The sequence below is a fragment of the Dendrobates tinctorius genome, unplaced genomic scaffold, assembly GCF_039654945.1.
Source record: "Dendrobates tinctorius isolate UK_male_01 unplaced genomic scaffold, ASM3965494v1 ptg000187l, whole genome shotgun sequence".
In the NCBI taxonomy this organism is placed as follows: Eukaryota; Metazoa; Chordata; class Amphibia; order Anura; family Dendrobatidae; genus Dendrobates; species Dendrobates tinctorius.
In genome coordinates this window covers 763,178-776,137 of record NW_027361854.1, presented here as the reverse complement: position 1 = coordinate 776,137, position 12,960 = coordinate 763,178, and the positions used below count along the sequence as shown (strand labels likewise).

The following is a 12,960-nucleotide window of genomic DNA, read 5'->3' as shown; positions in this document are numbered from 1 at the left end:
GTAGGGCGAAATCCAGAATGAAGTCTGCAACAAACACACGCAGGTTTTGTCTGCAGAGGTTTTTGTTGTGGATTTAACACCAAATCCATAGCGGAATTTTTCCTCCGTGTGTGAACATGGCCTTACATTGTCACTACAGCAGGCTATAAAGTGTCTCTTTATTAGTCTGTAGTAAATGCTGTTCGGCCACTAGATGTCAGCACACGTGAATACTATAATGTATCATTTACTTATTTACACTACTCTCTTACATAGCGCCATTAATTCCACAGAGCATTACACACATTATCATCTCTGTCCCCATTGGGGCTCACAATCTAAATTCCCTATCAGTATGTCTTTGGAGTGTGGGAGGAAACGGGAGAACCCGGAGGAAACCCACCCATGCACGGGAAGGACATACAAACTCCTTGCAGATGTTGTTCTGGATATACAAAGACTGATCAAAAATAAACAAATGAGAAATAGATTGACAGTGACATTGTTGCCACTTTCTAAAGATGGCATCCCTTTGGTTTCCCCTTACTCAGCGGTTTCTCATTGCAGGAGACGTTTGCAAGAGCGAAGACATGGGTTAAAGAGCTGCAGAGACAAGCTAGTCCCAACATTGTCATAGCCCTCGCCGGCAACAAGGCTGACCTCACTAACAAACGCATGGTTGAGTATGAAGTGAGTCCAAAATGACTGAAGTTTTATGTATTTACCTTGGTAGTGATATATGTGTGTATGCAACATTTGGCATTATCACTTTTATATGTAAATTTCTTTTCAAGCAACTTGTATATCGGCTCTGTTCACATCCTGTTTGTACTGTACACTCGCATATAGCTACTAGACTTCTATGACCTTGCTAGATTTGTATTTTGGGAGCTTTACTAGAGTGCTTTCCATTCCAAAAAATAAGACCTACCCAGAAAATAAGCCCTAGCATGTGTTTACTGGATTTTTTGAGTTTGCTTGAACTATAAGACCAAAATAACTCCAAAAATAATCCCTAGTTACAGTCAGAGCCGGCTTTGGGATGGGGTAGGGGTGCAAACTAGGCAATTGTCCAGGGCCTCCAGTCTCTTGGGTGCCCCAGTGTTTTTTTTTTTTTCTGAGGTTACCATGATGTCGCCAAAGGTCCTTTTAACTGTAGGAGTTTAGAGGAACTGAAGCGGAGACAAGCTGATATGTACAGGAAAAACCGTCTTCAACCTGGACAGTGCCAAGATGCGACTGTCAAGGCTGAGAACCACTGGTGAATGAGTTGCTGCGAATGCAATATCAGTGAGCAGCGGTGACATCATTGAGGTTACCACTGGTCACTGAGGCTGTGTCCCCAGTTGGGCTCCTGAACTGCCGTGAGCTCAACCCCATGAGAAAGTCTGGGAGTTCACACTATCACTGGTTGTGAAAAACAGGGAGGACCCCACAGCTTTTTTTTTTTTTTAAATAATTTAAAAATACGGAGTGGGGACCCCTCTATTCTTGATAGGCATTCTTGCTGGAGCTGACAACTGAGGGTTTCAGCCCTGGGCTGTCAGTTTTGCCTAGCATGGAGTACTGTGTACAGTTTTGGATACCGATGCTTAAGAAGGATATAATGGAACTAGAACAAGTAAAAAGGAGGGCAACAAAACTAATAAAGGGGATGGGGTAACCACAATACCCAGAGAGATTAGCAAAATTAGGATTATTTAGTCTAGAAAAAAGATGACTGAAGGGCGATCTAATAACCATGTATAAGTATTTATGGGGACAATACAAATATCTCTCCAAGGATCTGTTTATACCAAGGAAGGTGACGGTCACAATGGGGCATTCTCTGCGTCTGGGGGAGAGAAGGTTTTTCCACCAGCATAGAAGAGGATTCTTAACTGTTAGGGCAGTGAGAATCTGGAATTCCTTGCCTGAGGAGGTGGTGAATGCTAACTTAGTCGAGGGGTTCAAGAGAGGCCTGGATGTCTTACTGGAGTGTAACAATATTGTATCTTACAGTTATTAGGTTCTTTAGAAGGACGTAGGTCTGGGGATTTACCCTGACGGAATATAGGCTAAACTGCATGGACAAATGTCTTTCTTTTTGTCCTTGCTAACTATGTTACTATGACGTAGGTGAGGAATATTGTTTACTATTTTACTTCGGTTACTGGAAACTATGGCTTCTGTGATTACTGGAGACCATGGCTTCTGTGGTGATGACGGGAGTATGGTTTAAGTTAGAGTCATTAAAGGAGTCTGTGGAATTCTTTCAATTAACGGACCTTATTCTGGGTGTGTGTTGATCTACAGTATAACTATAGGATTAGTAATTGGAGAGGCTTCTATAAGACACTTGTCATTACAAACCCATGGGCTTGATGTCACCGGACACTACAAAGATGACATGAACCCTACTTGCCACCGCCACTAGGGAAAAGGGAAGAGTCTGCAAAGCGCCAGAATTGGCACATCTAGTAGCTGTCTTTTCTGGAGCGGGTGCTATTTTTAGGTTGGGGGGGGGGGGGGGGGCAATATCCATGGCCCCTTACCAGCCTCAGAATACCAGCCCCCAGATGTCTGCTTTAGCTAGGCTGATTGTCAAAAATGGGGGGACCCACGCAACTTTTTTTTAAAAATACAGCATGGGGACACCTCTGTTCTTCATAAACAGCCTTGCTGAAGCTGACAGTTGAGGATTGCAGCCTGCAGCTGTCAGCTTTACCTGGCTGTTATCAAAAATACAGAGGAACCCCATGTTCGTGTTTTTTTTTTTTTTTTTTGTTTTTTTTTATATATCGTAGCGCAGGCTGCGGCTGCTATCGCTGTTAACAGTTGATTACAACTATCAACATTGTCCCTTGCTAGCGCTGATCACAGCACAAGCAGGTGACAGTGATGTGACCGGTCGTCTTCAGCACCTGGCGCCAGGGAGCAGCACGAACAGTACTGCTTATTCCAAGGCACTGGTACATGTCACATGGATGACACACGGATGTCATCAGTGTGTACGTGTGTGGGACGTCTTGCTGCCCGTGCTGCTACTGCAAACGCTGACATCTGAAAGAGCCCTGGGGGTGTGTGCACACGTTGCGGAAATTGCTGCGGATTTTTCCGCGCAGATTTTGCAAAGTCCGCAGGTCAAAAGACCTGCGTTTTATCTGCGGATTAGCCTGCGGTTTGACACCTGTACAATGGAGCAGATGTCAAACCGCTGCGGATTCCGCACAAAGAAGTGACATGCTGCGGATTTAAAACCGCAGCAAATTCGCACAGAAAAGTCCGCAGCATGTGCACTGCGGTTTTTACTTTCCATAGAAAGTAAAGGTACTGTAAAACGCAGCAGAAACTGCTGCGGATCCGCAGTGCCAAATCCGCTGCGGATCCGCAGCAGAATCTGCAACGTGTGCACATACTCTTAGTGAACTTGATCATTTACCGAACTTTAGTTGACTTTTGCCGATATTTAGGGAAAAAGCTCGGGAATCACGAATCTGAATGTGCAACGCTCATGCCGAATTTGAGATTGGCGAACATTTTCCGAACAAGTTCGCTCATCTCTACTACTGAATACATATTTTGGAGACCTCTATGTATGAGAGTTATATCATTTTGGTATTTAGAAGAGTAATATTCTTAGTGACTCCAGCTTTATCTATAGTCCTCTTACTCTTCTCTTCCCCTTTTTTTTTTTTTCTTTTTTTTGCCTAACATTCACTTTTAATTTTTTTGAAGTACTGTATATACTCGTGTATAAGCCGACCCCCCCCCCCCCTAATTTTGCTGCTGCACAAGGGTTAATGCTGCCCCATAAGATGCTCCATAAATAACCCCCATAATATGCTGCACAAGGGTTAATGATGCTCCATAAATACCCCCATATGCTGCTGCACAAGGGTTAATGTTGCCCCATAAGATGCTCCATAAATACCCCCATAATATACTGCTGCACAAGGGTTAATGCTGGCCCATAAGATGCTCCATAAATAACCCCCATAATATGCTGCACAAGGGTTAATGATGCTCCATAAATACCCCCATATGCTGCTGCACAAGGGTTAATGTTGCCCCATAAGATGCTCCATAAATACCCCCCATAATATACTGCTGCACAAGGGTTAATGCTGGCCCATAAGATGCTCCATAAATACCCCCATAATATACTGCTGCACAAGGGTTAATGCTGGCCCATAAGATGCTCCATAAATACCCCCCATAATATACTGCTGCACAAGGGTTAATGCTGGCCCATAAGATGCTCCATAAATACCCCCATAATATACTGCTGCACAAGGGTTAATGCTGGCCCATAAGATGCTCCGTAAATACCCCATATAATATACTGCTGCACAAGGGTTAATGCTGGCCCATAAGATGCTCCATAAATACCCCCCATAATATACTGCTGCACAAGGGTTAATGCTGGCCCATAAGATGCTCCATAAATACCCCCTATAATATACTGCTGCACAAGGGTTAATGCTGGCCCATAAGATGCTCCATAAATACCCCCCATAATATACTGCTGCACAAGGGTTAATGCTGCCCCATAAGAATCATAGAATCGTAGAGTTGGAAGGGACCTCCTGGGCCATCTGGTCCAACCCCCTGCTCAAAGCAGGATTCGCTAAATCATCCCAGTCAGATGTCTGTCCAGCCTCTGTTTGAAGACTTCCATTGAAGGAGAACTCGCCACTTCTCGTGGCAGCCTGTTCCACTCATTGATCACTCTAACTGTCAAAAAGTTTTTTCTAATATCTAATCTGTGTCTCCTCCCATTCAGTTTCATCCCATTGCTTCTAGTCTTTCCTTGTGCAAATGAGAATAAAGTTGATCCTTCTACAATGTGACAGCCCTTTAGATATTTGTAGACAGCTATTAAGTCTCCTCTCAGTCTTCTCTTTTGCAAACTAAACATTCCCAAATCCTGCAACCTTTCCTCATAAGACAGGGTTTGCAGACCGGTCACCATTCTGGTCGCTCTTTTCTGAACTTGCTCCAGTTTGTTAATGTTTTTTTTAAAATGTGGTGCCCAAAACTGGACACAATATTCCAGATGAGGTCTGACCAAAGAGGAGTAGAGGGAAATAATGACTTCACGTGATCTAGACTGTATGCTTCTGTTAAAACATCCTAGAATTGCATTTGCCTTTTTTGCTGCTGCATCACACTGTTGACTCATATTCAGTCTGTGATCTATTAGTATACCCAAGTCTTTTTCACATGTGCTGTCACTTAGCCCTATTCCTCCCATTCTATAAATGCTTTTTTCATTTTTATTGCCCAGATGTAGTACTTTGCATTTCTCCCTGTTAAAAACCATTCTGTTAGTTGCTGCCCACTTCTCCAGTTTATTTAAATCTTTTTGAATCCTCTCTCTCTCTTCTCTAGTATTAGCTATCCCTCCTAGCTTTGTGTCATCAGCAAATTGAATCAGTTTACCCTCAATTCCTTCATCTAAATCGTTGATAAAGATGTTGAACAATACAGGGCCCAGGACAGAGCCCTGTGGTACCCCACTTGAGACATTCTTCCAACTGGATGTGCAGCCATTTACGACCACTCTTTGGGTCCGATCACTAAGCCAGTTATGAATCCACCTAACAGTTACCTTGTCCATTCCATACTTAGTCATTTTTTCAATAAGGATTGTACGAGAGACTTTGTCAAATGCTTTGCTGAAGTCAAGATATACTATATCTACAGCATTTCCTTGATCCACCCAATCAGTGATACCGTCATAGAAGGAAATTAAGTTAGTCTGACATGACTTATTAGTTACAAACCCATGCTGACTCTGTTTAATCACTTCATTCTTATCCAGGTACTGACTTACATGTTTAATAATTTGTTCAAAGATCTTTCCTGGTATAGAAGTCAGACTCACCGGCCTATAGTTGCCTGGGTCCACCTTCTTCCCCTTTTTGAAGATAGGAACAACATTTGCTCTTCTCCAGTCTTCTGGCACTTCTCCTGTTCTCCAAGAATTTTCAAAGATTATGGAGAGGGGTTCAAAAATTTCTTCTGCTATCTCCTTCAGTACTCTGGGGTGTAATTCATCTGGACCTGGAGACTTGAATTTATTTAGGTTAGCTAAGTGTTTCCTCACTATCTTTCTGTTTATAGATATCCTGGATTCTTCTATTCCCTTAATAGGACAGTGAATAACAGTTGATGTTACATTTCCTTTCTGAGAGAAAACAGATGCAAAATAGGAATTTAAACGTTCAGCCTTCTCAACATCCTGTCTTAACATTTCATCATTTTCATCCTGTAAAAATCCTATAGCATCTTTGACTTTTCTTTTACATTTGACATATCCCCAAAATCCTTTATTATTGCTTTTGACATCTCTTGCAAGCCTCAATTCATTTTCAGCTTTAGATAATCTGATTTGTGCCCTGCAGGTTCTGCAGACAGCATTATATTCTTCTTTAGATATGCCTCCCTCTTTCCATTTTATAAACATTTTTTTTCTTCCTTTTTAGCATGTGCTTAAGTTCTGTGTTCATCCATCCTGGTTTCCTTAAATGCTTCCTATTCTTCCCTCTTTTCGGAATTGTTAACAACTGTGCTTTGAGAATTTCATTTTTCAAGATTTCCCATCCTTCCTGGACATTTTTGTCTTTAAGGATATCCAGCCATTGGATCCCTCCAATTCTCTTTCTGAATCTAAAATCTGCCTTTCTGAAATCTAACCTTGATGTCTGAGTCTTCACAGGTCTTCCGCCTCTAGTTATCCAAAATTCTAAAATAGCATGGTCGCTACCTCCTAGGGTCCCAGCCACTTTTACCTCCTCAACCATTTCCTCCCTGTTTATAAGGATTAGATCCAAGGTAGCAGTTCCCCTTGTTTTCTCCCTTACCTTTTGGAAGATAAAGTTGTCAGCAAGAGAGGATAAGAATTTCCTTGACCTGTTAGTTTTGCCTGAGAGAGATTCCCAACAAATGTCTGGATAGTTGAAATCTCCCATGACAACTATGTCATATTTTTTGGAGAACTTGGCCATTTGTTGCATAAAGAGTTCATCCATATCTTCAGCTTGCACAGGCGGCCTGTAGTAAATGCCTACAATGGTGTCCTTTCCATTGTTCTGTCCTTGTATTCTTACCCAAACAGTTTCCACAGTACTCCCAGTCTCTGAAGCTTTAATCTCTGTGCAGATATACGCGTTTCTAACATACAATGCGACACCTCCTCCTCGTTTATCAAGTCTGTTTCTTGCAAATAAGTTGTATCCTTCTAGTCTTGTATTCCAATCATGTGTATTGTCCCACCAAGTTTCAGTGATTCCAATGACATCATATTTCTTTTCCTGTGTTAGTAGTTCCAATTCTCCTTGTTTGTTGCCCATGCTTTGTGCATTAGTATAGAAACATTTTAGTTTGTGATTGGTTTCTCTTTCTCCAATATTTTTATTAATTAGATTCTTTTGTCTTTGTTCTTCCTTTCCACTTCTAATTACAGAGTTCTCAATAGCATTTGTCAGGTGTATGGCTTTTTCTGGTCTTTTGCTTCCCTTCCCATGTTGTTCTAGTTTAAAGATGCTAGTTTTTAAGATGCTCAGTAAATACCCCCCATAATATACTGCTGCACAAGGGTTAATGCTGGCCCATAAGATGCTTCATAAATACCCCCCATAATATACTGCTGCACAAGGGTTAATGCTGCCCCATAAGATGCTCAGTAAATACCCCCCATAATATACTGCTGCACAAGGGTTAATGCTGGCCCATAAGATGCTTCATAAATACCCCCCATAGGCTGCTGCACAAGGGTTAATGCTGACCCATAAGATGCTCCATAATTACTCCCAATATGCTGCTGCACAAGGGTTAATGCTGCCCCTTAATTACCCCTTATTTGCTGCTGCAATAAAAAAAAAGACATACTCGCCTCTCCGTCGCTGGAGGCCTTGTGCCGGTGTCCTGAGGCACCGGCAATATTTACCAGCCCCTGTTCCATCGCCGTCCACCGCTGTGTCTTCCGGGTCTCTGCAGTGACAGCAGAGGGCACACACTGACTACGTCATCACACCTCTCAGCAGGAGGACCTGGAGACACAGCGGTGCACGGCGATGGAGCCGGGACAGGTGAATATTATTCTGCCCCTGTCTTACCCCCCTCCTGGCGCACGGTCTTCTCTGCAGCGACAGCCCCTGCTTCTCCCTGTCTCTGCTTCCTGCATTCAGCTGGTCACGTGGTACCACTCATTAAACTCATAAATATGCGCATATTCATGAGTTTAATGAGCGGTACCACGTGGCAGCTGAATGCAGGAAGCAGACAGCAGAGGGAGAAGTGGGCTGCAGGGATGTGCCAGGAGTTGAGTATGGTCTCTGACCCCCTCCCCCGCCCACCCCACGGTATATGACTCGCGTATAAGCCGAGAGGGGGACTTTCAGCCCAAAAAAATGGGCTGAAAATCTCAGCTAATACACGAGTATATACGTTATATGCTGGAAAAACTTGTACTATCTCAAGGGAATGCCAGTTAGTAAGTGCTACCAACAATTCTAATGTGTTCCCTTTCTACAAAGATCCTTTTTCAGATAGGCCTAGCAAGCAGGGCTCTGGAGTCAGTAAGCCAAACCTGCGACTCCGGCTCCTCAATTTCCCTTACACAGACTCCGACTCCCACATATATTGCTTATATTTAAGTGAAAAATTCATTGTAGTACAATGTGAACATCAGACATTTAATCATTTTTATAATACAATAATCAAGATATTTAGATAGAACATAAGATATATTTATTGGAATACAACTTTAGAACACAAACTGTAATAAAATGTAAATGTCATACACTGTGTAATATCGATTACATATATACAGTACAGACCAAAAGTTTGGACACACCTTCTCATTCAAAGAGTTTTCTTTATTTTCATGACTATGAAAATTGTAGATTCACTCTGGAGGCATCAAAACTATGAATTAACACATATGGAGTTAAATAATTAACAAAAAAAGTGTGAAACAACTGAAAATATGTCTTACATTGTAGGTTCTTCAAAGTAGCCACCTCTTGCTTTGATTACTGCTTTGCACACTCTTGGCATTCTCTTGATGAGCTTCAAGAGGTAGTCACCGGAAATTGTTTTCCAACAGTCTTGAAGGAGTTCCAAGAGATGCTTAGCACTTGTTGGCCCTTTTGCCTTCACTCTGCGGTCCAGCTCACCCCAAACCATCTCAATTGGGTTCAGGTCTGGTGACTGTGGAGGCCAGGTCATCTGGCGTAGCACCCCATGACTCTCCTTCTTGGTCAAATAGCCCTTACACAGCCTGGAGGTGTGTTTGGGGGTCATTGTCCTGTTGAAAAATAAATGATGGTCCAACTAAACGCAAACCGGATGGAATAGCATGCCGCTGCAAGATGCTGTGGTAGCCATGCTGGTTCAACATGCCTTCAGTTTAGAATAAATCCCCAACAGTGTCACCAGCAAAGCACCCCCACACCATCACACCTCCTCCTCTTCCATGCTTCACGGTGGGAACCAGGCATGTAGAGTCCATCCGTTCACCTTTTCTGCGTCGCACAAAAACACGGTGGTTGGAACCAAAGGTCTCAAATTTGGACTCATCAGACCAAAGTACAGATTTCCACTGGTCTAATGTCCATTCCTTGTGTTCTTTAGCCCAAACAAGTCTCTTCTCCTTGTTGCCTGTCCTTAGCAGTGGTTTTCTAGCAGCTATTTTACCATGAAGGCCTGCTGCACAAAGTCTCCTCTTAACAGTTGTGGTAGAGATGTGTCTGCTGCTAGAACTCTGTGTGGCATTGACCTGGTCTCTAATCTGAGCTGCTGTTAACCTGCGATTTCTGAGGCTGGTGACTCGGATGAACTTATCCTCTGCAGTAGAGGTGACTCTTGGTCTTCCTTTCCTGGGGCGGTCTTCATGTGAGCCAGTTTCTTTGTAGCGCTTGATGGTTTTTGCCACTGTACTTGGGGACACTTTCAAAGCTTTCCCAAATTTTCAGACTGACGTTCATTTCTTAAAGTAATGATGGCCACTCGTTTTTCTTTACTCAGCTGCTTTTTTTTCTTGCCATAATACAAATTTTAACAGTCTATTCAGTAGGACTATCAGCTGTGTATCCACCAGACTTCTGCACAACACAACTGATGGTCCCAACCCCATTTATAAGGCAAGAAATCCCACTTATTAAACCTGACAGGGCACACCTGTGAAGTGAAAACCATTTCTGGTGACTACCTCTTGAAGCTCATCAAGAGAATGCCAAGAGTGTGCAAAGCAGTAATCAAAGCAAGAGGTGGCTACTTTGAAGAACCTACAATGTAAGACATATTTTCAGTTGCTTCACACTTTTTTTGTTAATTATTTAACTCCATATGTGTTAATTCATAGTTTTGATGCCTCCAGAGTGAATCTACAATTTTCATAGTCATGAAAATAAAGAAAACTCTATGAATGAGTATATATATTATATACAAAAGCCTAGATCCTCAGGCTACATTCACACCATGGGCGAAGCCAGAATCAAACCTGGGGGGGCAGGACCTCATACTGTTCCGCAGAACCTCATACTGCACACCTCAGCTGCTGCAGAACCTCATACTGCACACCCCTACACTTGAAAATAAAGCCTGCACCTTAAGAAGATGTGGTGATGAATGCAGTCTATTTATTCCAACTATCAATTGATGTTGATGTTACTGAAGACAAGCAATGCCTGTCCTGGGCGTCCTTTGGGTAGCTATGAGGTGTACCTGACTGGTGCTGAAAAAAAGGAGTGTTAGTCTGTGTGCTACCTGGCTTTCATTCTTTTTGGTAGAGATAAGATATGGATAAATGGATAGAGCAGATTTCTAATCTGCTTTTGCTATTGAAAACATTATCTATGAGATCAAAAACCTTTCAGGTGATGCGGGTTTTTTAAAAAGCTGATCTGCTTTTGCAGCTGAAAAACGTATCCTCAAAAAACGCAGGAAAAATGCTGTGTGTGAATGTAGCCTTAGATCAGGAATAGAACAGCCATTTACAGGACATTTCATAACTTTCCCAAATTCCTATGAAAAATATTCTGCATTGAATTACTGTACCCAATTTATTATATATTTTAGGAGTCGGTCCATTTTATGCCAACTCCACCAAAATGAGCACCGACTCCACAGCCCTGCTAGCAAGAATAAAATCTGTGTAAAGTCTAATATTCTCGTTTCCTAGGCTGATATAATATACTTGCATCTGGGCATCACAAAAGTAAATGCTATGAAGGTTATAACTATACTTTCAGTACTCGACTGAATGGTGGTTAGGGGATGGAGCTTTGTTTTAGCACACTATTTCTTCAGCTGCTTAAGTTTTCTAGCTCTTATTGGAAATCTATCAAGAAAAAAAAGTGTGAACCTCACCCTCATTCTGCAAAATAGGAGCCCTAAACATGTCCTTCAGAGGGTGCTGAATCCATCTGCTGCACCACAGACAAAATGCAGAGACAAGGGAAAGTCGGCGGCACAACCATCCGATTAAAAACCGTCTTCTTTATTTAGATTTTAGGGTTAAGGGTTGTCGTTGTGCCAGAAATGCATCAAGTTTTAATTTTTCATATGGATCCATCTTTTTAATGGAAATCTAAATAAAGAGAATTGTTGTCATCTGATGGTTGTGCCTCTGACTTTGCCAATATGCAGAATGACAAGGGAATCTTGTATCGACCCTTGTAACAGGTCAGCGTACAGCTACTTGTAAGTTCAATGTTTTCTCACGTTACCTCGGTCATTGATCTGAGATCTTGACCTGCTCTTTGTTCTGCGCTGATTTTCAGGAAGCCCAAGCGTACGCAGATGACAACAGTCTGTTATTTATGGAAACCTCCGCCAAGACAGCCATGAATGTCAATGACCTGTTTCTTGCAATAGGTAAGGCTGAACTGCTATCTGGAACAATTTGTGTCTAATAATTACTGCTATCTCTTACCTAATATCAGAATGCATTTGCGTGACTGATAAGTTCCTATCTAAAAAGTTATTAACAAGTTAAGTTTAAAAACCTGTCTCCTTTTCAAGACTCCGTGCAACTTCTGCATCTCATCCCCACACTGAAACCGGGGAAAATCCCTGAGTACCCAGACTCGTATAGTCTAATATTCCTACTTTCTGTAGATATTAAAATATTAGCCAAAGTACCGTATATACTCATGTATAAGCCGAGTTTTTCAGCACATTTTTTTTGTGCTGAAAACTCCCCCCTCGGCTTACCCACGAGTGAATTGTCCCAGAAAGACGGAGGGGGAGCAGCGGGTCACAGAGACAGGAGCCAGCGGCTGTGGCTAAAGCTTGTGCTGCTGCTAAAGAGAAATGAATATTCGCTTCACTTCTGCACAGTGATGCCGCAGCCACCGGCTTCCAGCACATATCCTACTTGCCTCTTCTGGCCGAGCGATCACGTGTCCCCGCTCATTAAGGTAATGAATATTCACGCCTCTCCACTCCTATTGGTGTGGAGTGAATATTCATTAACTTAATGATCGGGGCCACATGATCACTTGGCCGGAAGAGCTACTGGCGCCAGGATAAGATGCAGGGAGGGTAGGTAGGAGGTTTTTCCTTTTTTTTTTTTTTTTTTTTTTTTTTTTTTTTTTTTTTTTAGGAACCATGCATACAAGGATAAGGGCCAGGGGAGCTATGCTTACCAGGATGGGGATGAGGGGACAATGCATACCCGGCTTATACTCAAGTCAATAAGTTTGCCCAGTTTTTCGTGGCAAAATTAGGTGCCTCGGCTTATACTTGGGTCGACTTATACTCGAGTATATACGTTACATGTCAATAGGTTAAATAAGTTAACGGAAGTGATCCATGAAGACCAAACAGGATTTATGCCTAGCAAATCTCTATGGCCATCAACGTTAGACAGTTAACATCTTAATAGGCAAATGAGTAATAAAGACACTGGAAATGGAGCAATGATATCCCTTGAAGCTGCAAAATCTTTCAACAGCATCAAGCGGAATTATTTATGAAAAGTATTAAGCA

At 42.3% G+C, this 12,960-nt stretch overlaps 1 protein-coding gene across 2 annotated transcripts in view; it reads left to right on the top strand.

The window, feature by feature from the left end:
* RAB5B (RAB5B, member RAS oncogene family) overlaps nucleotides 1-12,960 on the top strand; it is a 72,976-nt gene that overhangs the window by 22,742 nt on the left and 37,274 nt on the right. For both annotated transcript variants that reach the window (XM_073552204.1, XM_073552205.1), the window contains exons 4-5: nucleotides 547-669; nucleotides 11,751-11,844. In XM_073552204.1, coding sequence (XP_073408305.1) covers nucleotides 547-669; nucleotides 11,751-11,844 — 217 coding nt within the window. The remainder of the gene's footprint in view (nucleotides 1-546; nucleotides 670-11,750; nucleotides 11,845-12,960) is intronic.